The sequence below is a fragment of the Tribolium madens genome, unplaced genomic scaffold (assembly GCF_015345945.1).
Source record: "Tribolium madens isolate multiple individuals breed KSU strain unplaced genomic scaffold, Tmad_KSU_1.1 Scaffold_20;HRSCAF=117;Tcas5.2_LG4, whole genome shotgun sequence".
Lineage (NCBI taxonomy): Eukaryota > Metazoa > Arthropoda > Insecta > Coleoptera > Tenebrionidae > Tribolium > Tribolium madens.
Window position 1 is genome coordinate 12,439,101 of NW_025400985.1, and position 22,912 is coordinate 12,462,012.

The 22,912-nt window shown below is 33.5% G+C and overlaps 4 protein-coding genes across 5 annotated transcripts in view; 1 reads left to right on the forward strand and 3 right to left on the reverse strand.

The window, feature by feature from the left end:
- LOC123005694 (ATP-binding cassette sub-family G member 1-like) overlaps nt 1-3,409 on the reverse strand; it is an 8,997-nt gene extending 5,588 nt beyond the window's left edge. The window contains exons 1-2 of one of the 2 annotated variants that reach the window (XM_044399557.1): nt 3,065-3,409; nt 833-950 (exon numbers count right to left, since the gene is read on the reverse strand). In XM_044399557.1, coding sequence (XP_044255492.1) covers nt 833-950; nt 3,065-3,164 — 218 coding nt within the window. In that variant the 5' untranslated portion in view covers nt 3,165-3,409. The remainder of the gene's footprint in view (nt 1-832; nt 951-3,064) is intronic. The other variant, XM_044399558.1, reaches the window with a different exon arrangement.
- Nucleotides 1-18,967, forward strand: part of LOC123005220 — a 25,004-nt gene extending 6,037 nt beyond the window's left edge. The window contains exons 3-14 of the mRNA XM_044398878.1: nt 6,947-7,107; nt 7,155-8,251; nt 8,297-10,875; nt 10,927-12,183; nt 13,137-13,336; nt 14,963-15,080; nt 15,132-15,467; nt 15,518-15,641; nt 17,509-17,623; nt 17,672-18,088; nt 18,134-18,234; nt 18,291-18,967. Coding sequence (XP_044254813.1) covers nt 6,947-7,107; nt 7,155-8,251; nt 8,297-10,875; nt 10,927-12,183; nt 13,137-13,336; nt 14,963-15,080; nt 15,132-15,467; nt 15,518-15,641; nt 17,509-17,623; nt 17,672-18,088; nt 18,134-18,234; nt 18,291-18,845 — 7,060 coding nt within the window. The 3' untranslated portion in view covers nt 18,846-18,967. The remainder of the gene's footprint in view (nt 1-6,946; nt 7,108-7,154; nt 8,252-8,296; nt 10,876-10,926; nt 12,184-13,136; nt 13,337-14,962; nt 15,081-15,131; nt 15,468-15,517; nt 15,642-17,508; nt 17,624-17,671; nt 18,089-18,133; nt 18,235-18,290) is intronic.
- Nucleotides 5,725-6,459, reverse strand: LOC123005696 (histidine-rich glycoprotein-like). The gene has a single exon (XM_044399560.1). The coding sequence runs from the start codon at nt 6,443-6,445 to the stop codon at nt 5,777-5,779; it is 669 nt and encodes a 222-aa protein (XP_044255495.1). The 5' UTR covers nt 6,446-6,459; the 3' UTR covers nt 5,725-5,776.
- Nucleotides 18,901-22,912, reverse strand: part of LOC123005695 (monocarboxylate transporter 13-like) — a 10,258-nt gene continuing 6,246 nt past the window's right edge. Inside the window, 5 exon segments of the mRNA XM_044399559.1 lie at nt 18,901-19,315; nt 19,367-19,834; nt 19,837-19,971; nt 20,025-20,295; nt 20,404-20,506. Of these exon segments, the coding sequence (XP_044255494.1) occupies nt 18,951-19,315; nt 19,367-19,834; nt 19,837-19,971; nt 20,025-20,295; nt 20,404-20,496 (1,332 nt within the window). The 5' untranslated portion in view covers nt 20,497-20,506 and the 3' untranslated portion in view covers nt 18,901-18,950.

Here is a 22,912-nt window from a genome sequence, read left to right on the forward strand (position 1 = left end):
TCTTCGTTTTAATTTTTTATGGAWCTTGTTGTTTTGAAAAAAAAAAGGAATTGACTTTAATACATTTTCAATTGAGAATTTTAGTATGTAGCAGGTTTTTGGAAAAAATGAAATACTAAAATGTTTGTGTTTTGTAGTTTTTTTATGATGCAAGTTGCAATTTTTGTTCTGTAAAAAAAGTCAATCTTACAGTTTTTGTTTGCGAAATGTAAATTGTAGTCTGATGAATTTTTTATTTTTCTTGTTTTTTTTTTGTTCATGAATGCATTTTTAACTGCTTTTAACTTTAGTAGCGGGTCCAAATTTCGCCAGCTAATCTATTTCGAGTGGATTAACATTGTTTTTCGGCATTGAAATAAAAAAATCACTGATTATCGAGAGTTTGCAAACGTATTTATCGCGTGATTTTGCGTTTAAAATTGCCCCATGGCTGATCCAGTTCGAATGATCTCATGTTAAATGTAATAATAATATAAAAAAGGATTGTTTTTATAATTTTATTGCTTAAAAGTCGGCGTTTGTTTTGACTGGACCCCGAACCGATAATCTTGTTTCGGATCCTCTGTTGCAATTGTTTTTTAACTGGTTCATCGTGAATTGGTTCACCTTTTCAAAGCGATAACATTTCGACCTCTAATGATAGCCTTGCGAGAGGTCTAATAGCTAATGGCCCATTTTCAGATTGTTGTGTTGTTGGGTTTTTTTCGGGTTTGAGACCAGGGTTAAGTCGAGAAACCCATCCCAATTAAGAAATTGTTTGTTTTTCGATAGGATCGTAATGAGTAAATAACGAATAGAATTTCCAAATTGGAGCTCCTTTGTGGAAACTTACTGAAATCCAGTTAAGATATTAAGTAGGGATGTTTTTCCTGCTCCGGAAGGTCCCATAATGGCCGTCAACTCGCCCGATTTGAACTTTCCAGACACGCCTTTGACAATTTGCTTCCTTCCTGAAACGAGACGAATTTCGTTTAAATRATATTTTAACCTAGACCTAGAGCAAGGCCAAAATAATTGTTGTTTAATCTAAAACGTGTCTCGGTTTAACTTTCTTTCGCATTTTATTATGTAGGCTAGGAATGACTGGCGGAAAGTTATGTAAATGGTTTCGGTGTTACGTGTCGTTGGTGTCAAAAAGTCAATGAATTTTTGTCTTAGGCTCACGATTTGTTGAACAATTATTGCATGTCTCGACCTTCAATAAATGCTATCGTAATTTGATAAATGTTAACAGATGAATTTGCAATGTAAATAATCAGGTACTGGTTTTGTTTYTCAGTGATTCTCTAATTACCGGAAAAAATACATTTTATATGAATCAGGTGTAAAACCACCAACTGCGTTTCAAATTCCGGAAAAATCTTATCACAATGTGGGTCAGGTTTATTTGCACATTATCAATTATGAAAGATTTTTTCGGACATCTCCGTCAAGGGTGGACTATTATCATCGTTGACACAATTAGCATAAATGACCTCGATAGTTCTTTCGTTCTTACAAATTATTATTGCTCCGATAAACGACGATAACACAAATTATAGGAATCGGACGGTATGCAAAAGCAAAGTTCAAAATAACAGAATCGAGACACTCAATGAGTGAGAACAAAAAATAGGGAAATAAATAGGAAAATCGTAAACAAAGTAATTAGACTTTTTTGTTGAAATCTCTGATTGATCAATGATGAAACGTACCGACTGGAAACTAGAGCATTTCCTCATGATATGTAGTGTCAGAGTTCACTCAACCAAGGCAATAACCTTTGGGGCTGCAAACGCAGCCCTGGATCTGTTGCCAATTTTTTGGGTTCAAGATTCAGGTCAAGAAAACTTTATCATTGCGGGAAAAATACACACGTTTTGCGACCGGTTTGAAATCGAGAAAAAACCTCAACCGGTCTCAGGGAAGATGGAAGAATGGCGGAAATGGATTTTGTGTTCTCTGGGATTGACAGGTTCATTGCACGTTTTTTTTTAATTGATACTCAAGGACGCGTTTTGGACTTTACCACTTGAAAAAATCACTTAATTAGAGTCCATAAAATTTTATCGTGCATATTTGTGATTGAGTTTTAGAGCGACTTTTTTCAAAGTAATTTTGTCATAAATGTTAATTTACTCAGGATCAAGGATATAAACATTACTTAAAAGAAAATTTCAATAACTATATATTAACATTATGTCATAAAAAATTACACAACAATTATTTTGTCATTTATAGGATTTATCATATTTTAATAATGTGTAATTTTCATTTGTTTAATTAAGTAGTTTCATAAAAATGCACCTAATTGTGGCTTATAATGAGTTGTTTTATTTTCAAACATTTAAATTAGTCATTTTTAGTATTAACAAGAGTTATGTTTTCAAACAGGTTTTCCCGACTAAACTTGCTAAAGTGAAAAGAAAATGGTTTCAAATCCAGTTTTCTGCCCAAGTGTCCTATTACTTTGAAAKTAAGTTGGTACCATAAACTGTCATTCATTCAAACGTCAATTGTCGGTGTTGTCAACTTGAGGTCAAAGTCACAGGTCACTTTATTCGAAAATTGTTTAGTATTTGATAACAGGTCAAAAAAATGCACGTGAAGTGGAAAGATTTCGAAATACTAATCTAAAGTGTCACCATTGAAAAGATAATTATCACGTGTAATTGCGCTAAAAATATTTTTTATTTACAACAATAATAATTTTTTAAATGTTTGACATGCTACATGTGAAAATAAGACAATGAAGCAGTTGCAAAATAATTTTGACCTGAAAAAATAGGAAAAGGTAATTTATGCCTATTTTCTTGCGTTAGTTGTGGATAATTTAGTGTCCCCTGTCAAGTCTCGAGATCGTAGCAATTTTGCACAGGGTGACCCAACATTATCTCAAAAATTGCACAAAGATAACACTACTTGAACTTTTGATGTGGATATTTACAGAAAAATACTCTAATTCCGTTAACATTGACCTTCTGTTTATTTTTTCAAGACAAAAAATCAGTGGAATAATTAATCCGTATCTGTGTATTCATTATGTTATGTTATGATTAATTGTGAGAAAAAAAAATTGAGCTACCTTTTCGTCCCTGGGGAACCGAATATGTGACATTCTCAAATTCGATATCGATGGTTTTTTCTTTGGGTAGTTGCAAAAATAGCGTTCTGCCTACGTCCATTTTGTCATGCACACATTCACGCACTTAAAAAAAAAAAATGCGACAACTGCAACTCGGTGATGGGTGATAAATTCGTCTGTGTGTGGTGGTAACGTTGGTACGTCGCGAACTAAACCATGCCCAAGCAACGACCAACACGGTTTAATAAAGTAAGGGGGAACAGGTGGTCGCAATTTGACGGAATTTTGGAATATCAACCATCGCGTATCAACAACGAATGACACTAATTGTATGTAGGATGGCTTATCAAATATCGGCGGCTTGTTTGGTTATTGCCGATAATGAACGATATTTATAGAAGAAAAACATTTGTATTAATACATCGGAGGCTACTTATAAAAAATTCTTGCAATGCGCCACTCGATTTTTTCGTGGAAGGAAAATGAATTGTTTACGTGTGGGTAAACAGAATTGTTTTATGTACGTATAGACGAGAATTTTTCCGTCAAGATTCTTCTAGACGGTAATTTTAATTGAAATTTAATTGAAATTCGTGGTAAGAAAAAAAAAACAACTATATTTTGCAAATGTGATAATTGAACGTTAGAACACTGAATTAAAAGTGGCAACCTTGGAATAACATTTTTGATTTTTTGACACTTTGGTGTGAATTAGTAAATACTGCGACTGATTTTTAATAAATAAATTAAGTGTCCTGCAGGAATAGTGAATCTGTATAACTCATTTCTGTTTACGTTTTGAAATGATGATTTATAGCAAAATAAATTGTGCGTAATGGAAACAAAATAAATTACAATAATGATCGGAATTTGTTTCTGTGTTATTTAAGATCCTTATAGGCGGATAAAAAGAATGGAACGAAATCATATTTGCCTTCAGAAAATAATTACTAAAAATTACAGTACTTACTATGAAACATGATCGTGTTTTTTGCGATTTTTTTTGTCAACTCATATGAATTTTTTTTCGATAGAAATTGAATTAAATGTAAATAGCTGTAATCCTTAGATCAAATACAGTTTTCTAGCGGGTTACCATTTACCATTACCATTTACCAGTTACCACCACCAAAAAAAATTAAAAGTTTTGCAGAACTCAAAAACAAAAGGAAATTGTGAAAAATTGTATTTTTGATAAAACGTCACATTTTTATAGTATTTTACTATTCATGAATTAGTTTTTTCAAAAAATAAGTAGTTCAAGCAAAAGACGTTTGGTTTTATACTTTTTATTCACTCTGTATGWGTTATTGTTATTAGTATTTAATAAAAGCATGTCCTCTATAGGACATCTGAAAAAATTTAATTGCATGGTCATTAGAATTAATTTCGGCGACGAATATCGAAATTAATGGTTAAATTTGAGATAATTGAGTTCAAAACTCTTTGAATCAGTCGTCTTAATCAAGAAGTTTTCACTCAATGTCACTGTTTTAATGTCGTAAATGTGTAACAATAATTATGTCACTTATCATGATTTTCTGCTTACGTGGAATATGATAAGGATTTTTTTTTTCAAATAACATAAAACATTTAATTATACTATTACTAAAATATCAAAATTGTGTAATTTTCCGTAATCACTAACATGTACAACTTTTTTTACTACATATTTGGTAAGCAGACACATATAAAACGTTAATTGATGATAAGAAAACAAACCTTCCAGGAGTAGGCACGAACAAACTAGATTTTAGGTATTTCATTTTTGGAAATGAATTTTATTTTATTTCATCTTTGAAAAAAATGGCCAAAATTGGTCAAATAAATTGTTTTTTGTTTCAGTTTTTATAGCCTCTAGTGTAAAAATTAATAAATGTACTCGTAAGAGTAATATTTTATCATTAGAAAACCCTTTTGAGTCAACAATGAAGCTGTTAAGGTATTTGGAATAAATTATTCTTACTTGAAGAATCTTTAAATAAAAAAATTTGCTTTTTCAAGAACCAGAAAATAGCAAATATTTCATAAAATTGAATAAACTTTTCGTGTTTATTGAAGCTGTACTACGAGTACATGTAAAAAGACCTTTCAGTAGTGGACATGAATAAACTAGATTTTAAGATAAGTAATTAAATTAAATTATGGAATTATAAACCAGATTTCATTTCATTATTTTTGCAAAAGTGGTTAAATAAACTGTTTTCTGTTTCGTTTTTTGTGGCGCTTAGTGTAAATGTTAATAAATGTAAGAGTAATATTTTTTTCATTAGAAAACCTGTTTGAGTCAAGTATGAAACTGTAAAGCCATTTGGMATAAATTATTTTTACTTGAAGAATCTTTAAATAAAAAATACTTCGTTGTACTATTTTAAGAACTAGAAAATAGCAAACATTTCATAAAATTAAATAAACTTTTCTTGTTATTGAAGATGTATTACATGYATAATGAGTGTAGTGTGCTCTAGACACATAAGTGTATTTTAATGATTCTAAGTTCCAAGATTTTAATTTATTTACTTTGTCTTCTCTATGTAAATTAATTTTTTATTAAAAACAGTAAAAAATTGAGTTATTTGATTTGTTTAGCATTTTTTTAATAAATTTGTCAATTCGGTTATGGGTGAGTTACGACCTTACTAAATTAAACACATATCCATTCAATGAAACCAACACTTAACACATTTATTCAAATAAAAAATAAATAAAAAATTATTGCAACACGTGACTARTACTAAATCCGAATTTTTTRAACCCATCTTGTGCTCCATGTTTGGCAAATTGCGCGTGATTCCCATAGTATCCTTCATCTCCTTGTGCTTTTTTGTGTCCTTGATCGTTGAAAAAATGCGCTCCTTTATCGACGAAACCCACAAGGCCGTAATTCCCGCTCTCGTGACYTTTTTTGAAGTGTCCCCCAGAATTATGGCCGCCTTTTGCAACCGCTCGCGTCAATTCGTACCCTCCGTGCTTCTCCTCGAACCCTTCGTCGTTGTTTTCATCGAAGAAATCGGTGTTTTTCTTGTATTCGTCGAGTTTGTGTACATTGTGGTGGCCTTTCGTGCTGTGGCCTTTGGCGTATTTACCGTGGTCTTCGTAGTGGTAGCCGTTGCGACCTTTATGGCCTTGATGATGGTCGGCGTAATAACCATCCTGATGGTTATGGCCTTTTTTCTGACCTTGATTTTCGGCGTAGTGTTTTTGATGGTTTTCTTTGGCGTGGTGGCCTTGCACCCCATCGTGGGTCTGGTGGTGGCCGAGGTAACCACTGGAGGCTTTTTCACCCCCGGAAGAGAATTGCAAAGCGTCGAATTGTTTACCGAATTCGGATTTATAAGCGAAAATTAAAGGGAGAAAAATTAAAACCAATCGGAACAACATTTCGAATGATTTGATTCAAAGTGTTAAAATCGGGGCTTTATATAGTTGGTGAAATATGAATATGAAGTAATTGATTGAAATCGATTTTCGTAATTATTTGTTGTAGATATTTTTCAAGGTTTGAAGGGTTATTGCAGAGGTAATTGCAATTGTGTGTTGGGAAAGTTGAGCTTTTTTGTGGTCGGAACAATATGTATTTATGTAATCACTTTTTATTACAACAAATGTATCAGAGGTCGACTTTTATGTGTAATAAATTTGTTGAGATTGCAAAAAAACGACAAATTCATATTTCACACTCAATTAATCATTTCTTATGCATWTTTATTCTCCAATAAAATTAACATAGGCAACTAAACATACACATTGTTGATGTAGATAACTACATTATCATCCGAATACTGTTTCTGACTTTTCTGTCTTGTTTTTGACATTTGACAGAACACGTGTTATTGTTTTCGAAAGGTGATCAATTTGTGTTTTTTATTTTTATTAAWTAAGAACGAAGGAGATGGGAGACGACTTARAGTCACAAAATGTAGCCCCTGAAGCGTCAAAAAGGCCTCTATCGCCGGTTGAAACACTTCCGATTAAAAAAATGAGGTTAAGTTTATCCGGTAAGGACTTCCGAAAACGGTTAAAAACCGGTGAAACCATCCAAGGTAGGTCTTTTTGRCATTCCCGAATCAATTTTGTGATTTTTGCGAAGCCCTTCAGGGATTTTCTCAATGTGTCGAAGACTCCAAACAGGACTTCATCAAGGGATACTTGGATGCCGGAGGTAGTGCCTTAGAAATCCTCCAATTGATGGAAGGCGAGTCGGTAGTCTCCCCCGTGTTAGTTTTTGACGTCGTAAATACGATTTTGTTACAAATCGGGTCGAAGTTACCCCAATATCAGAACGGGGCTTTCGAAGCTTGTCGCTATTTGCTCAACACCTATGTTACTTTAATCAATAAAATGTTAGGTTTGAGTTCGAGTACGAGGGAACGTGTGGTCGCATTGCGACTTTTAACGACAATTGTTACGTTTTCGGTGGTTTTAGCGAAGGATATTTTACTACATGTTAATTTTAATCCAACCAATGTGGAATTGTTGRCGAAAGCGAGCGAAGGGAAGAGTGAAGTCCGGTCGGCTTTTATACATTTTCTAACCGCGTTTTTAATTGATGGRCATTTTCCCGTTCTTTCGGTACTTTTAGAAAAAAAAGGATTTATGACGAGTATTGTGAACGGTTTGTTGTACGATAAAGTCGATGTTGTTGTTTTGGTTTTAACAGCGATGAAAAATCACATTTTGGAAAATAATTTCGTTTCGAAAACGGTCAAAATGAAGACTTTTAGTACACCGGTAGTACGAGACATTGTCAATTTATATAATTGGAAAGGACCGGCCGGTTTAACCGAAAAAAAGAAAAACAAAAGTGTTTTTGTTGACGATATTGATAAGTCTAAAGTGAGCGAAGCCGTTCATTCTTTTTTGTTGGTTTTGTGCACTTCGCATAAATACGGTGTGATTTTCAAAGACCCTCTTGTCGGTTTGGGGAAACGTCAAAATTCACTCGTGTATACGGTYCTGGAAAGTCTAGACCGGCCCTGGGAGCACTCATACGCCGGGGAACTTGTTACCAAAATTTGCAAGGCTTGTCCGGACCTCTCGAAGACAATGTGGTTGAATTTGAGGCAGTTTCTTCAGCCTCGGATGACCGTCAAGTGGTTAAATGCAATCAAATTTGCGAAAACACTCCTCGACGAGCTTCAACCCGACTGTATTGAGTCTTGTGTAAACAATTTAAATGTTTATCAGGTAATTTGAGTGAAGTCTTGTGATGAAACTAATTTGTTGTTTTAGATCGGCCAAATAGTGACTATTTTATCCGCGCCTTTACCGGTTTTGAAAACCATAATTCCGCAAAATCGCACATTTGAGCAACCCTCTGTCAAGTATCATGTAATGTCTTTGTGTTTAAAAATGGCCAAATCGGTTGAGAATTATTTAAACTGGTCAAAAACCTGGAATGTTGACCAAGACGTGTTGAAAGCGTCGTTGTCGAACCACATTCAGCGAAATTTTCCCGATGTTGAATTAATTTTGAATGAATGGGACCAAAAAGATGACGATTTGTCTCTTTGTGATTACCTCGATACGGCTCTGGATTTGCTAGAGACATACAAATGTCTATGTCCGAATGTCCTAGAAGAGTTTTCTTTTACTGTCGACCTGAAACAATTCTTAACTAAATGCGAAACGTTGGAAAATTCGCGTCGATTGCAAGTCAAGGTTGTTAAATTTTTCCTGAATTTGGAGCCGGCCCTGTTTCGGCCTAAAACCGATTTATTTGAAATGGTTGTCTTGTTTTCTTTTGAAATTTATTACAAAAGTAAAGATTCAACTGTTTTGGAAGTGTTGACTCAGGTTTTACAAAATACGGGATTATTTGATGGGTTTTTGCCTGAAATTGATCTCTGGATTGATGGAGTTTTGAATTTGAAAAGTTACGATGAAAACGTAGCGAATTTTGTTTGTTCTCTTATCAGAAAAATTGACGAGAATTCGAGCGAGTTTAATAAAAAATTGTTTGAGTTTCAGGGGGGCAATTTTAGTCCGCTTTTGCTGGGGATTGATGGTGTCTCCAAGTCGTTGAAAAACTATTTCAATTTTGTTATTTTGAATTTGTTTCATTTGCAAGTGGATGCAAACGCTTTTGTTAAAATCGTGTCAAATTTTGAATTTTTATCAAGTGATTTGTTGGAATATATCAACAATTGGAGTAATTTGGTGGTTACAAATCTGCCCAAATGTAAAGGAAAAATTCTAGAAGAGTTTCACAAGTTTTCGAATGATTTTCTCAACCAGGACTTAGAGAATTTTACCTGTGATTTGTATCCGAACTTTAAATTGAATTTATTACAGTGTGCCATATTTTACATAACAAATTTAATTAAAGCAGATATGTTAAAAGAAAATCAAATAAAAAATACTTTCAAATTTGTTATTGGTTCAATATCTGATGATACTTTCGATGATCGTTACGTTAAAACGATATTGGGAAATCCAATTTTATTACGTAATTTWACTCTCTTCGATTCGAACGATTTTTTAACAAAATTAATCCTCATCGTGATTAAAGGTGCGAAAAATAGAAACATCGATGAGTATTTGGCATATTTTCGTCGTAAAATAGTTTCAGTCATTTYGAAAGTTTTTCGTAAAAGTGACAAATACGAWAATGCGACACTTTCAATCGAAATTATCGAGACTGTGACTTTGAGTTACGAACAATGTCGCAAATTGCTCGAAAAATTCGTAAATTCGCTGGAAACTAAGCGTTTTTTTCTCATTGCGTGTTATTGTTTAGATCGGATGTCTGAAAACGATTCGAATTTGCAACCTTTGAGTAACGAAACTGTCGGAAAATTGTCACAAATTTTGCAAAACTTACTCSAGAAACAAGTTCCCAATTCGCATAACTTGTCGTTATCTCTCTTAAACTATTTGAAAGTTTTTCCACACAATCTTGAAGGTGTTGAAAGTAAACTATTCGRTAGTTTGGTCTCAMTGACCGAATTCAATAAAGACAATCTTTYGCTTTGTGAATTTCTCTTGGACCGAAAGTCGGAAATTCTYTCAAAYTTTGAAAACAACCTCGACGTGATTTGTTCAAAGCGAAGTTTTATTCTMTTTTTATTGGATGTCGTAGTTCAGAAATGTGATGATGTTTTGCTCGAAAAAATCTTCAATAAATGTGAAAGTTACGTAATTAAAGCGTTGCAAAAACCGCATAAAGCCGGTCAACATTTTCAAAATCACTATCAGAGTGTTGGAATTTTAATCGAGAAGTTTATGAAGTGTGATACTGGGTCTCAAATCCAGAAATTTGAGACTTGTGAATTGTTTCATTTTTATTTATTGAAAAAACGTTACGATAAWGTCGATAAGAACGAGAAAGTCTTGGGGGACATTATTATGACATTGATTCACCTGCTGATGAATCTCTTGAAGCAAAAAAGTGGGACAAAAAGTGTGGAGAATTTGGCCGAGATTGGTGAAATTTTTTACGATTTTTTAAATGAAATTCCGAAGGAAAAATTTGATTTGACCTCACTGAGTTCGAATGAAACTTTTAAAATGTTTTGCAAACTTTGTCTCAAGTATGGAGTCAGTGGGGATTTTGTTTTGGTCAAGATTTTGTCACAATTGGTCCAGTTATGCATTGGGGAAGGTGAGGGAAAATTGATTTTGGAAATGTTATTGTCACATTCGCACTTTTTGGATGTTGTCTTAAGTGACTCTCATGAAGAAATTGCAAATTTGTGGCTAATTTTGTGCAAGAAGTGGTCCCAATTCATGGAAAGGTCTCACATTCCGGTGCTTTTATCGGCCTACAAGGCCACAAAGTCCGATAAAATTATTCTACATTTATTAAAAATGTGAGTACAGAAAAACTCGTTTGCCCAAGAGTAAATTTTGTTATATTTTAGGTACGAGGCGCGCGCCGAGCAAACGCAATTTTTCGATTTTAAACCTTTTCTATGGGGGCGCGCCGCCGCTTCCCACTACTCGGTCCGTTCAGACATACAGAAAGTGCTATGGCGACAACCAAAAATGGCCGATATTTTGAATAATCTCCATCTTGGTACAATCATCTCGACGATAAACAATCCACAAGGTCGGAATTCCTACGACCTTGACTACTTTCTACCTATGTTTATCCACATCTTGTCACCGGAAAATCCGGTTGCCACTTACCGTTTTACCAAAACCGGAGCGCTAGCTTTGGCCCTTACTGGATTTCGTGGTGACAAGTCCCAAAGATTGGCCACTTGTCATGTTTTGCAACGCTTTTACTTTCATTTGGAGGCGAAACAGACCGGAAAAGACAACTTATTGTGGTTGCGATTTATCGAGGCAATTTGTAAGGGAATTGTGGTGCTTGAAGATTTCAAAATAAACAATTTCGTTGGGATTTTTCTATCACGAACGGCACTGGTTTTGGCACAACCGACCGATGTTATGTACGTGCCCTTGACTCAGTATTTGGCCGCGAAGGATTCACTAGATTTTTCCGGGATTCCGGAACTTTACACGTTTTTGCACAGTCCTCATGTGAATTCCCGGGAACACAAGAATTTCATTCTGGAGGTTTTGAGGGACGGTTTGAGGGATGACAAGGATTTTACAACGCTATTGAGGTCGATGGGATTTAAGTTAATTTCGGAATTGTGTTCGAGTAGTGTTTGTGACACACATACGAGATTCTTAATTTTGGAAGTGTTTGAGGCTTGTTGTGAAATCACTGTCGGAGTAAAGATTTTGTGCGGAAGTTTGGCGTTTTTGAGTCAGATTTTTGCCCTACTTTTGAAAAATTGTGAAGACGGCAGTGTTTTAGTTAAAATGTTGAAGATTTTGTCAAAGATTGTTGAAAAATCTCAAGATAGAGAGAAGAATTTTGTGGTGTATTTGAACCTAGTCATGATTTTTGAAGACGAAAAGTTTTATAAATGTTTGATTGACAGTAAAGGTTCGGACATTTTCTATCAAGTGTTGAACATTATTGTTAATCGGTTTCCCGATTTTTTTGTAAAGAAACATTATGACATTATTCTTGAAAAAACTAACGATAAGTTTTGTAAATATTTGGATTTATATGGGTGTCGATATGTGAGAGAAACTGATTTTTCAAATCTTGCAAATCCAAATTACTTAAGACTGTTGTTTTTTAGCAAACTTAGAAATAAATAAGTCAAGTATGCAACTAATAATACATTATATATAGCAACGTTGCATACATTTAAATTTTGTAATAAGAAAAATAAAGTTATGATTCGAAAATAAATTTATTGATTGCACAAATGTGTATGATTTTTTTTCAATACTTCTAGAGAATTCTAGAAGTTTCGAAATATTACCACTTTCATTTTTAAAGTTAACGATGCGAACAAATTAAAAGCAAATATCGTAACAAAATTTTGCAACAAGAAAAAAAAAATTGTGTCAAAATGTCCTTCATCCAATTATGTCATTATCTCTTTTGGGTTTTCACGGATACTGGTTTAAATCACCCGGGACTTTTTTATTTGTATTTTGGGTTATAATGCAGTAATTTATTGTTGAATAACATTTTGATACAATAAAAGTGGTTTTTTAATCTTTTTTATATCATTAAAAATCTGATAAAAATTTTGCGAGTATGATCAGTGGAAAGAAAGTTATTTTATTGACTTAACGATATTTAGATAATACTTTCCAAGCGTGAAAAAAAGTGTCAATTCGCTCGAGGATACGTTTGTATAGTTTTTCCTAGTGTGACAATTTGAAACTGAGATTAGCTCTTGAATTTTTGATATCAAACTGTTCTCGTGCACTTTTGATCTCAATTTAATTCTCTTGGAAAATTTTGCATGCTGCTTTTATCAAAGATGTTAAACTTGGCCGAATTGTGCTCAATTTACAGCCTTAATTTTCTAATCGGTCTAGGTAAAACCAGTTGGCTCGMAAACTACATAGAAGAGTCAAGGCCATCATTTGCAAGAAGTGCAAGTTTATGGTCATTGTCACACCGTTTCCGCAAATCATCGAAATTTGATGTAAACGCTGATTTAAGGCAGGAGTCGAATCGTGAAAGGTTCAGTTTACTATACATTGTTCAGTGAAAGCGTGCAGGTTTCCTCGCTCAAATTTAACACTATAGTAGGGACGTTTCGCGATTGCTGTGCGCTTTCCGTTGTTGTTGGTGTTCAGTAATGGACGTGAAAATGGCCAGAGAGGAGGTCCAAATACCTCTAAGGGATAAACCGTTAAAACAGTTRAACCGAATTGCGAAAAGACCAAAATTGGATGTCGAATTTCAAGATTTGAAGTACTCGATAAGGGACAGTAACGCTAAGGGGGGTGAGTTTTTTGGATTTTCAAAAGTGWGAAAAAAWTTTTTTTGCTTGATTGTCGCATGAGTTTGTTTTTATTACCTATTTTTTCGCTTTCTTATCATTTTATTGAATTAATAATTTGAGAGATAAAAAACAAAAAATGGCTTGAATTGAATAAAAAATGGTATCAGACAAACAAAGAAGTAATTTGTACGCGTTTAAACATTCGAATGTTGGAATAGGTGACGAAAATAGTAAATAAGTTTTTTTTTTAATTTTCCACACATCCACTAAATAGTTTTTGATAAGGTGATAAGTGGATTTCCCAAATGTTTCAATTTTTGTCGTTCTATTTATGTTTAATAGATTGCATTGATTTCAATTAAGGTCATTTCATTTGAAAATTACGTCATTTTATGTCGTAGGAAGCTGAGGAATTTCAACAAAGACCATTTTTGTCGCACTTTCTATACGTCAAAACGATTTGTTAATTTTGGAAATTTCGCAAATTTGAAATCTAAATTAAATTTTAATGGAAACTTAGAGAAAGCGTATTACCGTTAGAGCATCGTACCTTATAATTAATTTGCAATTGCTAAATAGTAAGTAAATACGATCGGTTTGAAATATCTTGAAGCCTTGAATCTACTTTGCTTCGGATTAAATATTTTTCCGGTCARGTTGGCCCTTGATAAAGGTTAACATAGTTACATAGCAAAATATGAAATATCATAATCAGTGAACTTGAAATTGAATCAACTGCCCAAAATATTTGACCTTAATAATCATCATTAATTTATTCTCAAATTTAATTAATCTTGTTCCGTAATGGTCAATTGAACCATTTGTATTTTTTAATTGTTTGGTTGTAATTAGTGTTTTTCCCATAATTACCATTAGATTAGATTAGTCGTTGGAAGAATTCTTTTGAAATGTACAATTGTTTGTAATTAACACTTAATTAAAGTCCCATTGACCGTACTTATGCAACGTCGAAATAATTATTAAAAAAACATTTACTTAATATTGTACAATTGAATAATTGTTTGTTTGTGCTTTATTTTGCTCGTAACGACGACATCAAGTAATCATCGGAATAAAAAAAAAATATACGGAAATTTATTTATTATTCTCAAATTGGCACGTGTTGCATAATGAGAGAACAAAGACTCATAAGAACATTTAAAAAAAATTCGCCTGTGCAAAGTCCACTATAAACAAATTCTTATCTTTCACTCTTTTATCTTGGAGTTTCCTCGAATGTGAGTGAAATCATATTGTGGAGTCGATCACGAGAATGTCCAAAGGAGTTTTTCCACGGTCGCCGTCGAAAACATGTTTATTTTTTCATACAATTGTAATCACAATTCGATTGAAATCATGTCCGTTTTAACCCGAGTTCGCCTTGAAGGCAACTTACGTGTCTAGCATGAAGACTACATTTAAATACAAAGCAAAATTTTAATGAAGGAAGTTGTAAAAAAACAATTTCGCCGATGAGTTGAGTAAAAAAATGCCAATTAGGAGAAATAAACATAAATCAATAAATAAATATAATTGCTGTCTGGCACTAATGCACTTGTCGCACTTGTTTTTTTTATTGAATTTTCAAGTCATCAAGTCTAGTTCTAATGAGGTAATTTTTTTCCAGGATGGAGGACTATTTTGAATTCTGTGAACGGAAAATTTCGTTGCGGCGAATTCACAGCGATTTTGGGCCCAAGCGGTGCCGGAAAAAGCTCCCTACTGAACATCCTCGCCGGTTGCGTGTAGGTATCATCCTTCTTGGTTATGTTGGTATCACTGAGGGAATTTTACAGAACCGGAGGTGTCAAAGGTTCGATCAAAATCAACGATCGGCCTCGAGATATGAAAATTTTCAACAAATTGTCTTCGTATATCATGCAGGAGGATTGCATTCAACCAAGATTAACAGTCAAAGAGGCGATGATATATGCTGCTTGTCTCAAACTAGGCTCCCATATCGAATATCGTGATAAACTGGCTGTGATTCACGAAGTGATTGATCTTCTGGGGCTGGAAAAGTGTGTGGATACTCTAAGTGAACATCTATCAGGAGGTCAACGTAAAAGGTTAAGTGTTGCTCTTGAACTAGTTAATAATCCTCCGGTGATTTTCCTGGACGAGCCAACGACGTAAGTCTGTAATAATGACACAACCGAAATGTTTTCTTGTTTCTTACCAGTGGTTTGGATAATTTTGCCATAAACCAGTGTATTCATTTACTGAAAAAAATCAGCCAGTTGGACCGAACTGTGGTTTGTACCATTCATCAACCTCCGGCTTCCATCTTTCAATATTTTGATCAGGTATGTTAGAAATAATTGCGCAAGAAATTGCGTATTCGTGGCCTTGAGATGAGTACAAGAAAGTGGAACAATGAGACAATGCGTTCCGAATTTTCATTAATTGAGAAATATTATCTCAAAAGTTGTAGATAAATATTTACTCGATTATTGCGAATTTAATAATTCCTGAAAGGAATTTCATGTATATCTGGTAAATTTATTCAAGTACATCCGGTTTTTATATAAATTTTTTGGATAGTCAAACACGTGTCTTCGTTTTTTCATCGTTGGAGTGGTTAGTGTCCTTGAATTCCGAAATGTGGATCCGGGAAAAAATGACCTTTAATATAAAACTCGGATGTAATTAGTTAATCAATTGCATGATTTATGTTGTTATTTGCGTTTATAATTTTTTTTTCGGTGAAGGATGATTAAACCGGTAGTCTATCAAAAAGTAATAAATTGTTTAACTTCTTTTTAACGTTAATTGCGGAATAAATAAATATTTGTATGATTTGTACACGAGCCAGATTTGTTTTTTTTTGAGAAATAATTGTAAAGCTTTGGTGAAATTACCGGATTTTTCCACCTATTCTAATAAAACTTTCAATTACAAAAAAATAATAATAAAGGTTGTTTTTGTATGTGGAATCTTATCTACTGAACAAAAATTATACCTTTATCTCWATAAGATAAAAGGATTTGATTTTGAAGACCTGTTTTGGTAAAAAATTAATCTTGAAAATTGAAAAACGATTTGAATTATAATTATGAATATCGGTTTTGCAAATATTTTTTTGATTTATTTTTTATACTAAACCGATTTTATTTATAACATTGTGTTTGACGATGATAATCAATGTTTTACAAAAATCTGAAAATATTTTATTAGGAAATTTTCCGGTTGCGTAAAAATTAATATTTCCTTGAGACTGATCAAAATTAAAAAGGTTTTTGCAGCTTGTTTTTATCACCAAAAGCACATTGCAGAAATTTTTCTTCAAAAAAAACGTTTAAACATTTTTATCTACAATCACTCTATAAAGAGACTTTATTCCACACTTTAGATGCGTATAAAGTACCACTTTATCCACTAGTGGAATAAAGTAACTTTATTCCACTGTTAGTAACCAGCGCACCGCGTAACAGCTTACTACCTTTAACCGAAAGCACATTTGGCGTGATGTTTAAATGTCAGTTTAATTTTTAAGTTTGGAATAATTTGGGCCTGTGATTGTGGATAAAACGTTATATTGCAGTCGTGTGTTAGTCGCGTCTTATCCACTTACGAAAATTAACCGCTCGAACTGACGTTCTCGCGGTTAAACATTCTTGCGTGGATAAAACGGTACCTAACACACTCTTACAATAAATAACTATTTTGTCTTATTTGCTTTGGAAAAATCATACATTTATCTCAGACAACAAGATTTGATTTTGGAGAGCTGTTTTGGTAAATTAATTTGTTGTTTACCAAAACAGCTCTCCTTGAAAATTGGTTTGAACTTTAATTATGATAATCGGTTTTGCAAAGATTTTTTTGACTTATTTTCATATAAAAATTTTATTTATAACGTTGTATTTGACGATGACAACTCGTTGGTTTACAAAAATCTGAAAATATTTGGTCAGGAAATGTTTCGGTTGCGCAAAACTTATGAATTCCTTGACTCAGGTCAAAAAAAAGCTAATAGCGTCTAAATTATTCAAGGCCTTTTCCTGAGGTAACCTGAAAATCGACACTTTTTACTGTCTGCAAAAATTAGCATATAAAATTAGTCTCATTTAAAATGCAAATCCTCGCCTATACTGTTAATTTTCTCATTAATAAAAACCGAAATTTCTGTAGTTATTATTTCGTTATTAATTTTATTTTGTTTTTTTCCAGGTATACATTGTAGCTAATGGCTATTGTGTTTACAACGGCTCTCCGAGCCAATTGGTTCCATTTTTCAACGTCGTCGGCCACTCTTGCCCTTCAAACAACACACCGGCGGATTACAGTACGTTTTTTAAAAAATTAAACCAATTATAATTTTTTTTTGTACCAGTGATCGAACTAATTCACTCGCAACCGAGCTTCATCCAAAGCTTTCAAACGGCCATACAAAACGGAAAAGTCAACATGAAAGAACGCTACGAAAGCGACAAACCGGCGAAAGGATACTCCAACGATGGTGTTTATAACGACACCACTGAAGTCGTGATTCAGAAAAGCGATATCGATTTTCCCACATCGTTCAATGTGCAATTTTCGATTCTCTTATCTCGCATGTTTTTGCAAATGAGACGGAATCGTCTCGGACTCTACATCCAGTTTTTCCATCATTTGCTCTCCGGTTTAATAATCGGTGGGATTTTCTATGGAATTGGGAACGACGCTGCACAAACGATCGCAATTTTTAAATATTGYGTCTGTATTAATGTGTTTTTTATGTACACGCATGTTATGATGCCGGTGCTTTTGTGTAAGTCATTCTTGTTTGTGGATTTTTCTAAATGAGAAATTTTAGTTCCGTTGGAAGTGAGTTTGATGAAACGCGAATATTTTAATAGGTGGTACGGACTCAAGGCGTATTATGCGGCCATGACAGTTGTCACTTTACCACCATTGGTAAGTACCGACTTTCCTCCCTCTAGGTCAATTCTYACGATTTGGGTAAATTATAGATCATTTTGGGGATGATGTTTTCAACTATTGTYTATTTCATGACACACCAGCCTTTGGAGACTGACAGGTTTTTAGGGTTTACTTTAACAGGGCTTGCAGTTGGGATTACGTCTCAAGGTTTAGGTTATTGCATCGGTTCCATTTTTAATATAACTAATGGTTCGGTAGTTGGGCCTTCGGTCCTAGCACCACTTTTAGCTCTTTCCGTGTACGGTATGGGCTATAGGGCTTCTATCGAGCCCTTCTATAAGGTATTAATGACGTTGACTTATATTAGAAACGGTGTTGTTGGTATTTGTAATAGTTTGTTTTACGAAAGACCGCCTCTATCTTGCGGTGAGGGCGAAATTTATTGTCATTATGCCCGTCCTGATATACTTATGGGCGATATGGCAATACCGCTTATGCACTATCGATACCAATTAGGTATTATTTGCATTTTCATGATTGTTTTTCGAATCGTGGGTTATTTTTCGTTAAAATGTAGATTGAACAATGATTTAGCGACAAAAATTATATTCTACGCGAAAAAAATCATCAAACATAATTATTAATCAAATGGTATTTTTTTAGTTAGTACCTGCTTGAATGTGATAATTAGCATAGATAGATAATTATTTTATTTAACAAAAAATATACAGTATGATTTATAAATAAAATTAGGTTTTTGAATTGACTTGTTGTAAAGGAATCCCATGGTCAAACACCTTTTCCTTTTTCCTACATTTGCCAATCAAGGCTTCAAGTGACCACATTAAGATCGTTGTAAAGGTAACACAGTTCATTATGACGACACAAAGTCTGTAACTACCCGTWACATCGCGAACTAAACCTAAAACTAAACCACCAATTWTTATACAAAATCCGTTCATCATCATTTCCATTCCGTTAGCAGAGGCTAGTTTTTCGATAGGAACATGAGCAGGGATCACTAATCCCATGTAGACTTTTCTTATTCCTTTTGCAATTCCKAGACCTAGAGCTATAACTAGCAGGAGGTAAAAGTCGTTCGACATGAGAAAAGCTACAATTTGGGTTTAATAWATTGGTGGCACATTATTATTATTATACTTACTGAATCGGGTGATAATTAGAAGAATGAGACTGTATGCATACATGAGTCGTGGTGGTTTTGTGAAAAAATTCCCGATGTAAGGGGCAAAAAACCGGAAAATGATATCCGTGATTCCAAGTGTTGAAAGAAAAGTTGCGGTTTGTGCCGTATCCAAACCGAATTCTTGTAACATGAACGGTGTCAAAACGGTGAAATTTAATTCGGCGAAAATGGCCAAAGCCATGCCCATCATAATATTGACGAAAATCGGGTCTTTGAGTAAGTCCAAATCGAACATTTTAACTATGTTTTTGAAGAGTCGTCCACAAACTGTTTCTTCGGTTTTTGTTACTACTTCTGGGAGTAATTGCTCGATTGTTTGTTYCTCGGTTTTCATATGCCACTCAACCGGTTGTAGTAACATCGCCGCGATGAAAACATGGGCACAAACASCGCCGAAAATGAGAGTAACATTTTGTGTCATCAAAAACCGATTAATTGAGGGATTATTATAGGTCCTAAGCCGGTTATAGTAACCGCAAAACCCATCGCAACGTTTCTTTTTTYTTTAAAGTACATATTCAGRGCTAGTCCATACGCTGATTGGCACATACCCATCCCCAAAGCTACGAGAAAACAAACTTTAGATCAGTTTTTTTCCCAAAAGTGTGACTATTACAAGTTATGAGCCCGTAAGACACAACAAAGTGAACAAAACTCTTGGAAAATGAGGTAAGTACAACTCCTCCTGTAAGTAAAAATGCGGCAAGAAAAGCAACTTTTCTGCACCCGTAAACTTTAAGTAGTACACCATTGATAAGTCCAGTCATCATTCCGAAAGCTCCATTCAAATTAATGATTAATGARCCTTGAGTCGCTGATAAGCCGAGTTCGATGAATGTATCTTTGAASATAAGGCCGAAACAATGAATCAGAGGTACTGTAATGAACTGAAACAWAATTAAACTTAGCGCCACACTACTGCCAACACAAATACTACACAAAGCACTAACTTTACATAAAAAGTCGATAATTTGAATAACCCAATTAATACTTACGTTGCTTAAAGCGTTGGCGAWTACTATGATCCAACCATAACCTCCATCGGGTGGGATTTTAACCAGTTTTTGCTTGTTTTCCGTCGTTTCCATTTTATTTGTTCTTTTTTACGAATTTGTGAACGAAAAAAAAATGAGTTAAGTACTACTCATGGGAGATTTTTATTGCATAATCGTTTGCTTGTCAATAGCAGCGAGTAATTACAGCGTGCATTACAGTCAAAGTCAGGTTTAATAATGGATAGTGATGGAGGATGAGTAAATCACTATCATTTCTGATCTGATAAGTCATCGGGAGAACTGATTACTATGATTTTTTAAATTGTTATCACTTTGAATTTTTTTTGTTTAATGTTTATTTTTTATAATTTATAATAAATAAAAATCTGAACGAATTCAAAATCAGTTGTCGAAATTTTTAATCATTGGCGTCTTAAACAATTTTACTCAAAAACGGTAAGTTATATCAAAAAAAAAAACGTAAGATACCTATTTTTTGTGAAAAATTATGAAATTTAGAACTGTGTAGCTCAAAGTGGCAAGAATCAACAGCCAAAATAGTTAAGGTATTTTTTACCCTAAACCCCCCAGTTTGGACGCTTTTAAGTAAAAAAWWTCGACATTTTATTTTTGAATTCGTTTGGGTGTATAAARCGATAGTTTCTGAAATATTGAAAAAAATCCATTAAACGAAGCACCCCTTTRACGGGGTATAGCTCCCTTGCGYAGCTATTACGATATATCTTCATAGGAAAGAAACTTTTATCTTAAAATTGAATATTCTATCATCCGTTTAAATTTGTAACAATAAAAACGAAACAGTACAGGGACATTTTTTATTAGTATACATAGCCCTAAGTATACATTTAAAAAAAMRTGTCAATTTTGATTACCATTAGCTGTTAACATGGTGTAAGATATTTAGGTGATGCAGCGARCGCATGCACTGCGTTGGCTGAMGTGTGGCCGCGATYTTTAGACAAGGATGATATATATACCGGGTGCGGCATCCGTTACGCCCAGAAAGAAAATCCCCACCTTTAATTAAATAAAATTGTTGAATTTTTTCACACTTGCCTGGGCATTAGTAAGGTACATTCTCTAATTTTTTGGTAATTTTTCATGTACAAACAAAGCCAAAATAAAAATAAAAAGTAATTTTCTCCCAAAAAGTTTAATTCTAATTTTTATACTGACCTACGCAGATTCACTTCCTACAATTGTTTACAAAATCAGAAAGAAAAATACCAATTAAATTTTGAATTAAGTGCAATTTTCCGTCTTAACTTTGAAAATCATTTTTATTTATGACCTTCTACTGGTGCCATCGTAAATTTAGGGGACAATGGGGAACTGCAATTGGGATAAGATTCCAAGGTTTACAACAAAAAGACCCTTTAAAGCGGTCGGCTACCAGTAAATGATTTTTTTGTTGGCAAATTATACCATTTTGTCATAAATCACGAATCGGGTGTGTGTTTAAATAAAAAAAAAGCCATTATTTGGATAACCAAGTCAAAGTTTGAGATTGTGATATCAAAGTTTGAGGCGCTAACAGGTACAGATTCATTTAGTGTAAAAACTTAGGTAAATTAACAGAAAGTATTCATAAAACACACAAAACTGTTACGGATTCATTTATTATCAAAAAAAATTAGAAAAATTCTCAAATTATACCCTATCAATAATTAGTTATGTATATGAAATATCGCCARTTRTAATTAATTCGAAGTYGCGATTTATCAATGGGCGTAACCGATGCCGCACCCGGTATGCGGGCCATTCGTTTCCGAAAGTCCGCCTAATAAAGTGCACCTGAGGTGGTTACTTCAGCAATTTTATATTGTTCTAATACATGTTTATACATTCTGAAATGGGAAAAAAATGTGTGTCCAAGTTTAAAAGTGGCTATGCTAAAAATAATGAAAAATTATCTTTATTTCCGATACCTACCACGGAAAATGTTGCTTAATCGTATAATTCCAAAAATTCTGTATTTTCACTGTTAAGGATCATGTGTGTAAAAAACATTTTGAAGCAAAACATATAATTCGTGAAATAAAAACTGGCTGTTATACGGTAAATCTAAAGAAAAATAATTAAAATTATAACCACCATAAAAAAAACATATTTTTCCTAGATTGAAACAGCTTATCCATATTTTGTCAAAGTTTATCTTAAAAAGATTAGAAGATTAGAAGAAGAACCAGTACTAACTATTTTTCCAGATTGTCCAGGTTATTGTTAAATTTGAACCACAAGTTAAAGGAAGCAGAAAAGCAAAAAGAATTGAAAAAGCAACTCTAAATTTATTTTTTTTTTCGAATTCTGTTTTTAATAATTATAAATAAATWATAACAATTTGCTTATTTATTTTAGTAGAAGAATCAAATATAKCTGAACTCAATAACAAACTAAATTTATTTGAAAAAAATTGAAATAAGAATAAACGTTTATTACCTTCTATTTATTTATTTACCTTCTAGTCTGTGGTCTTTACATTCAATTG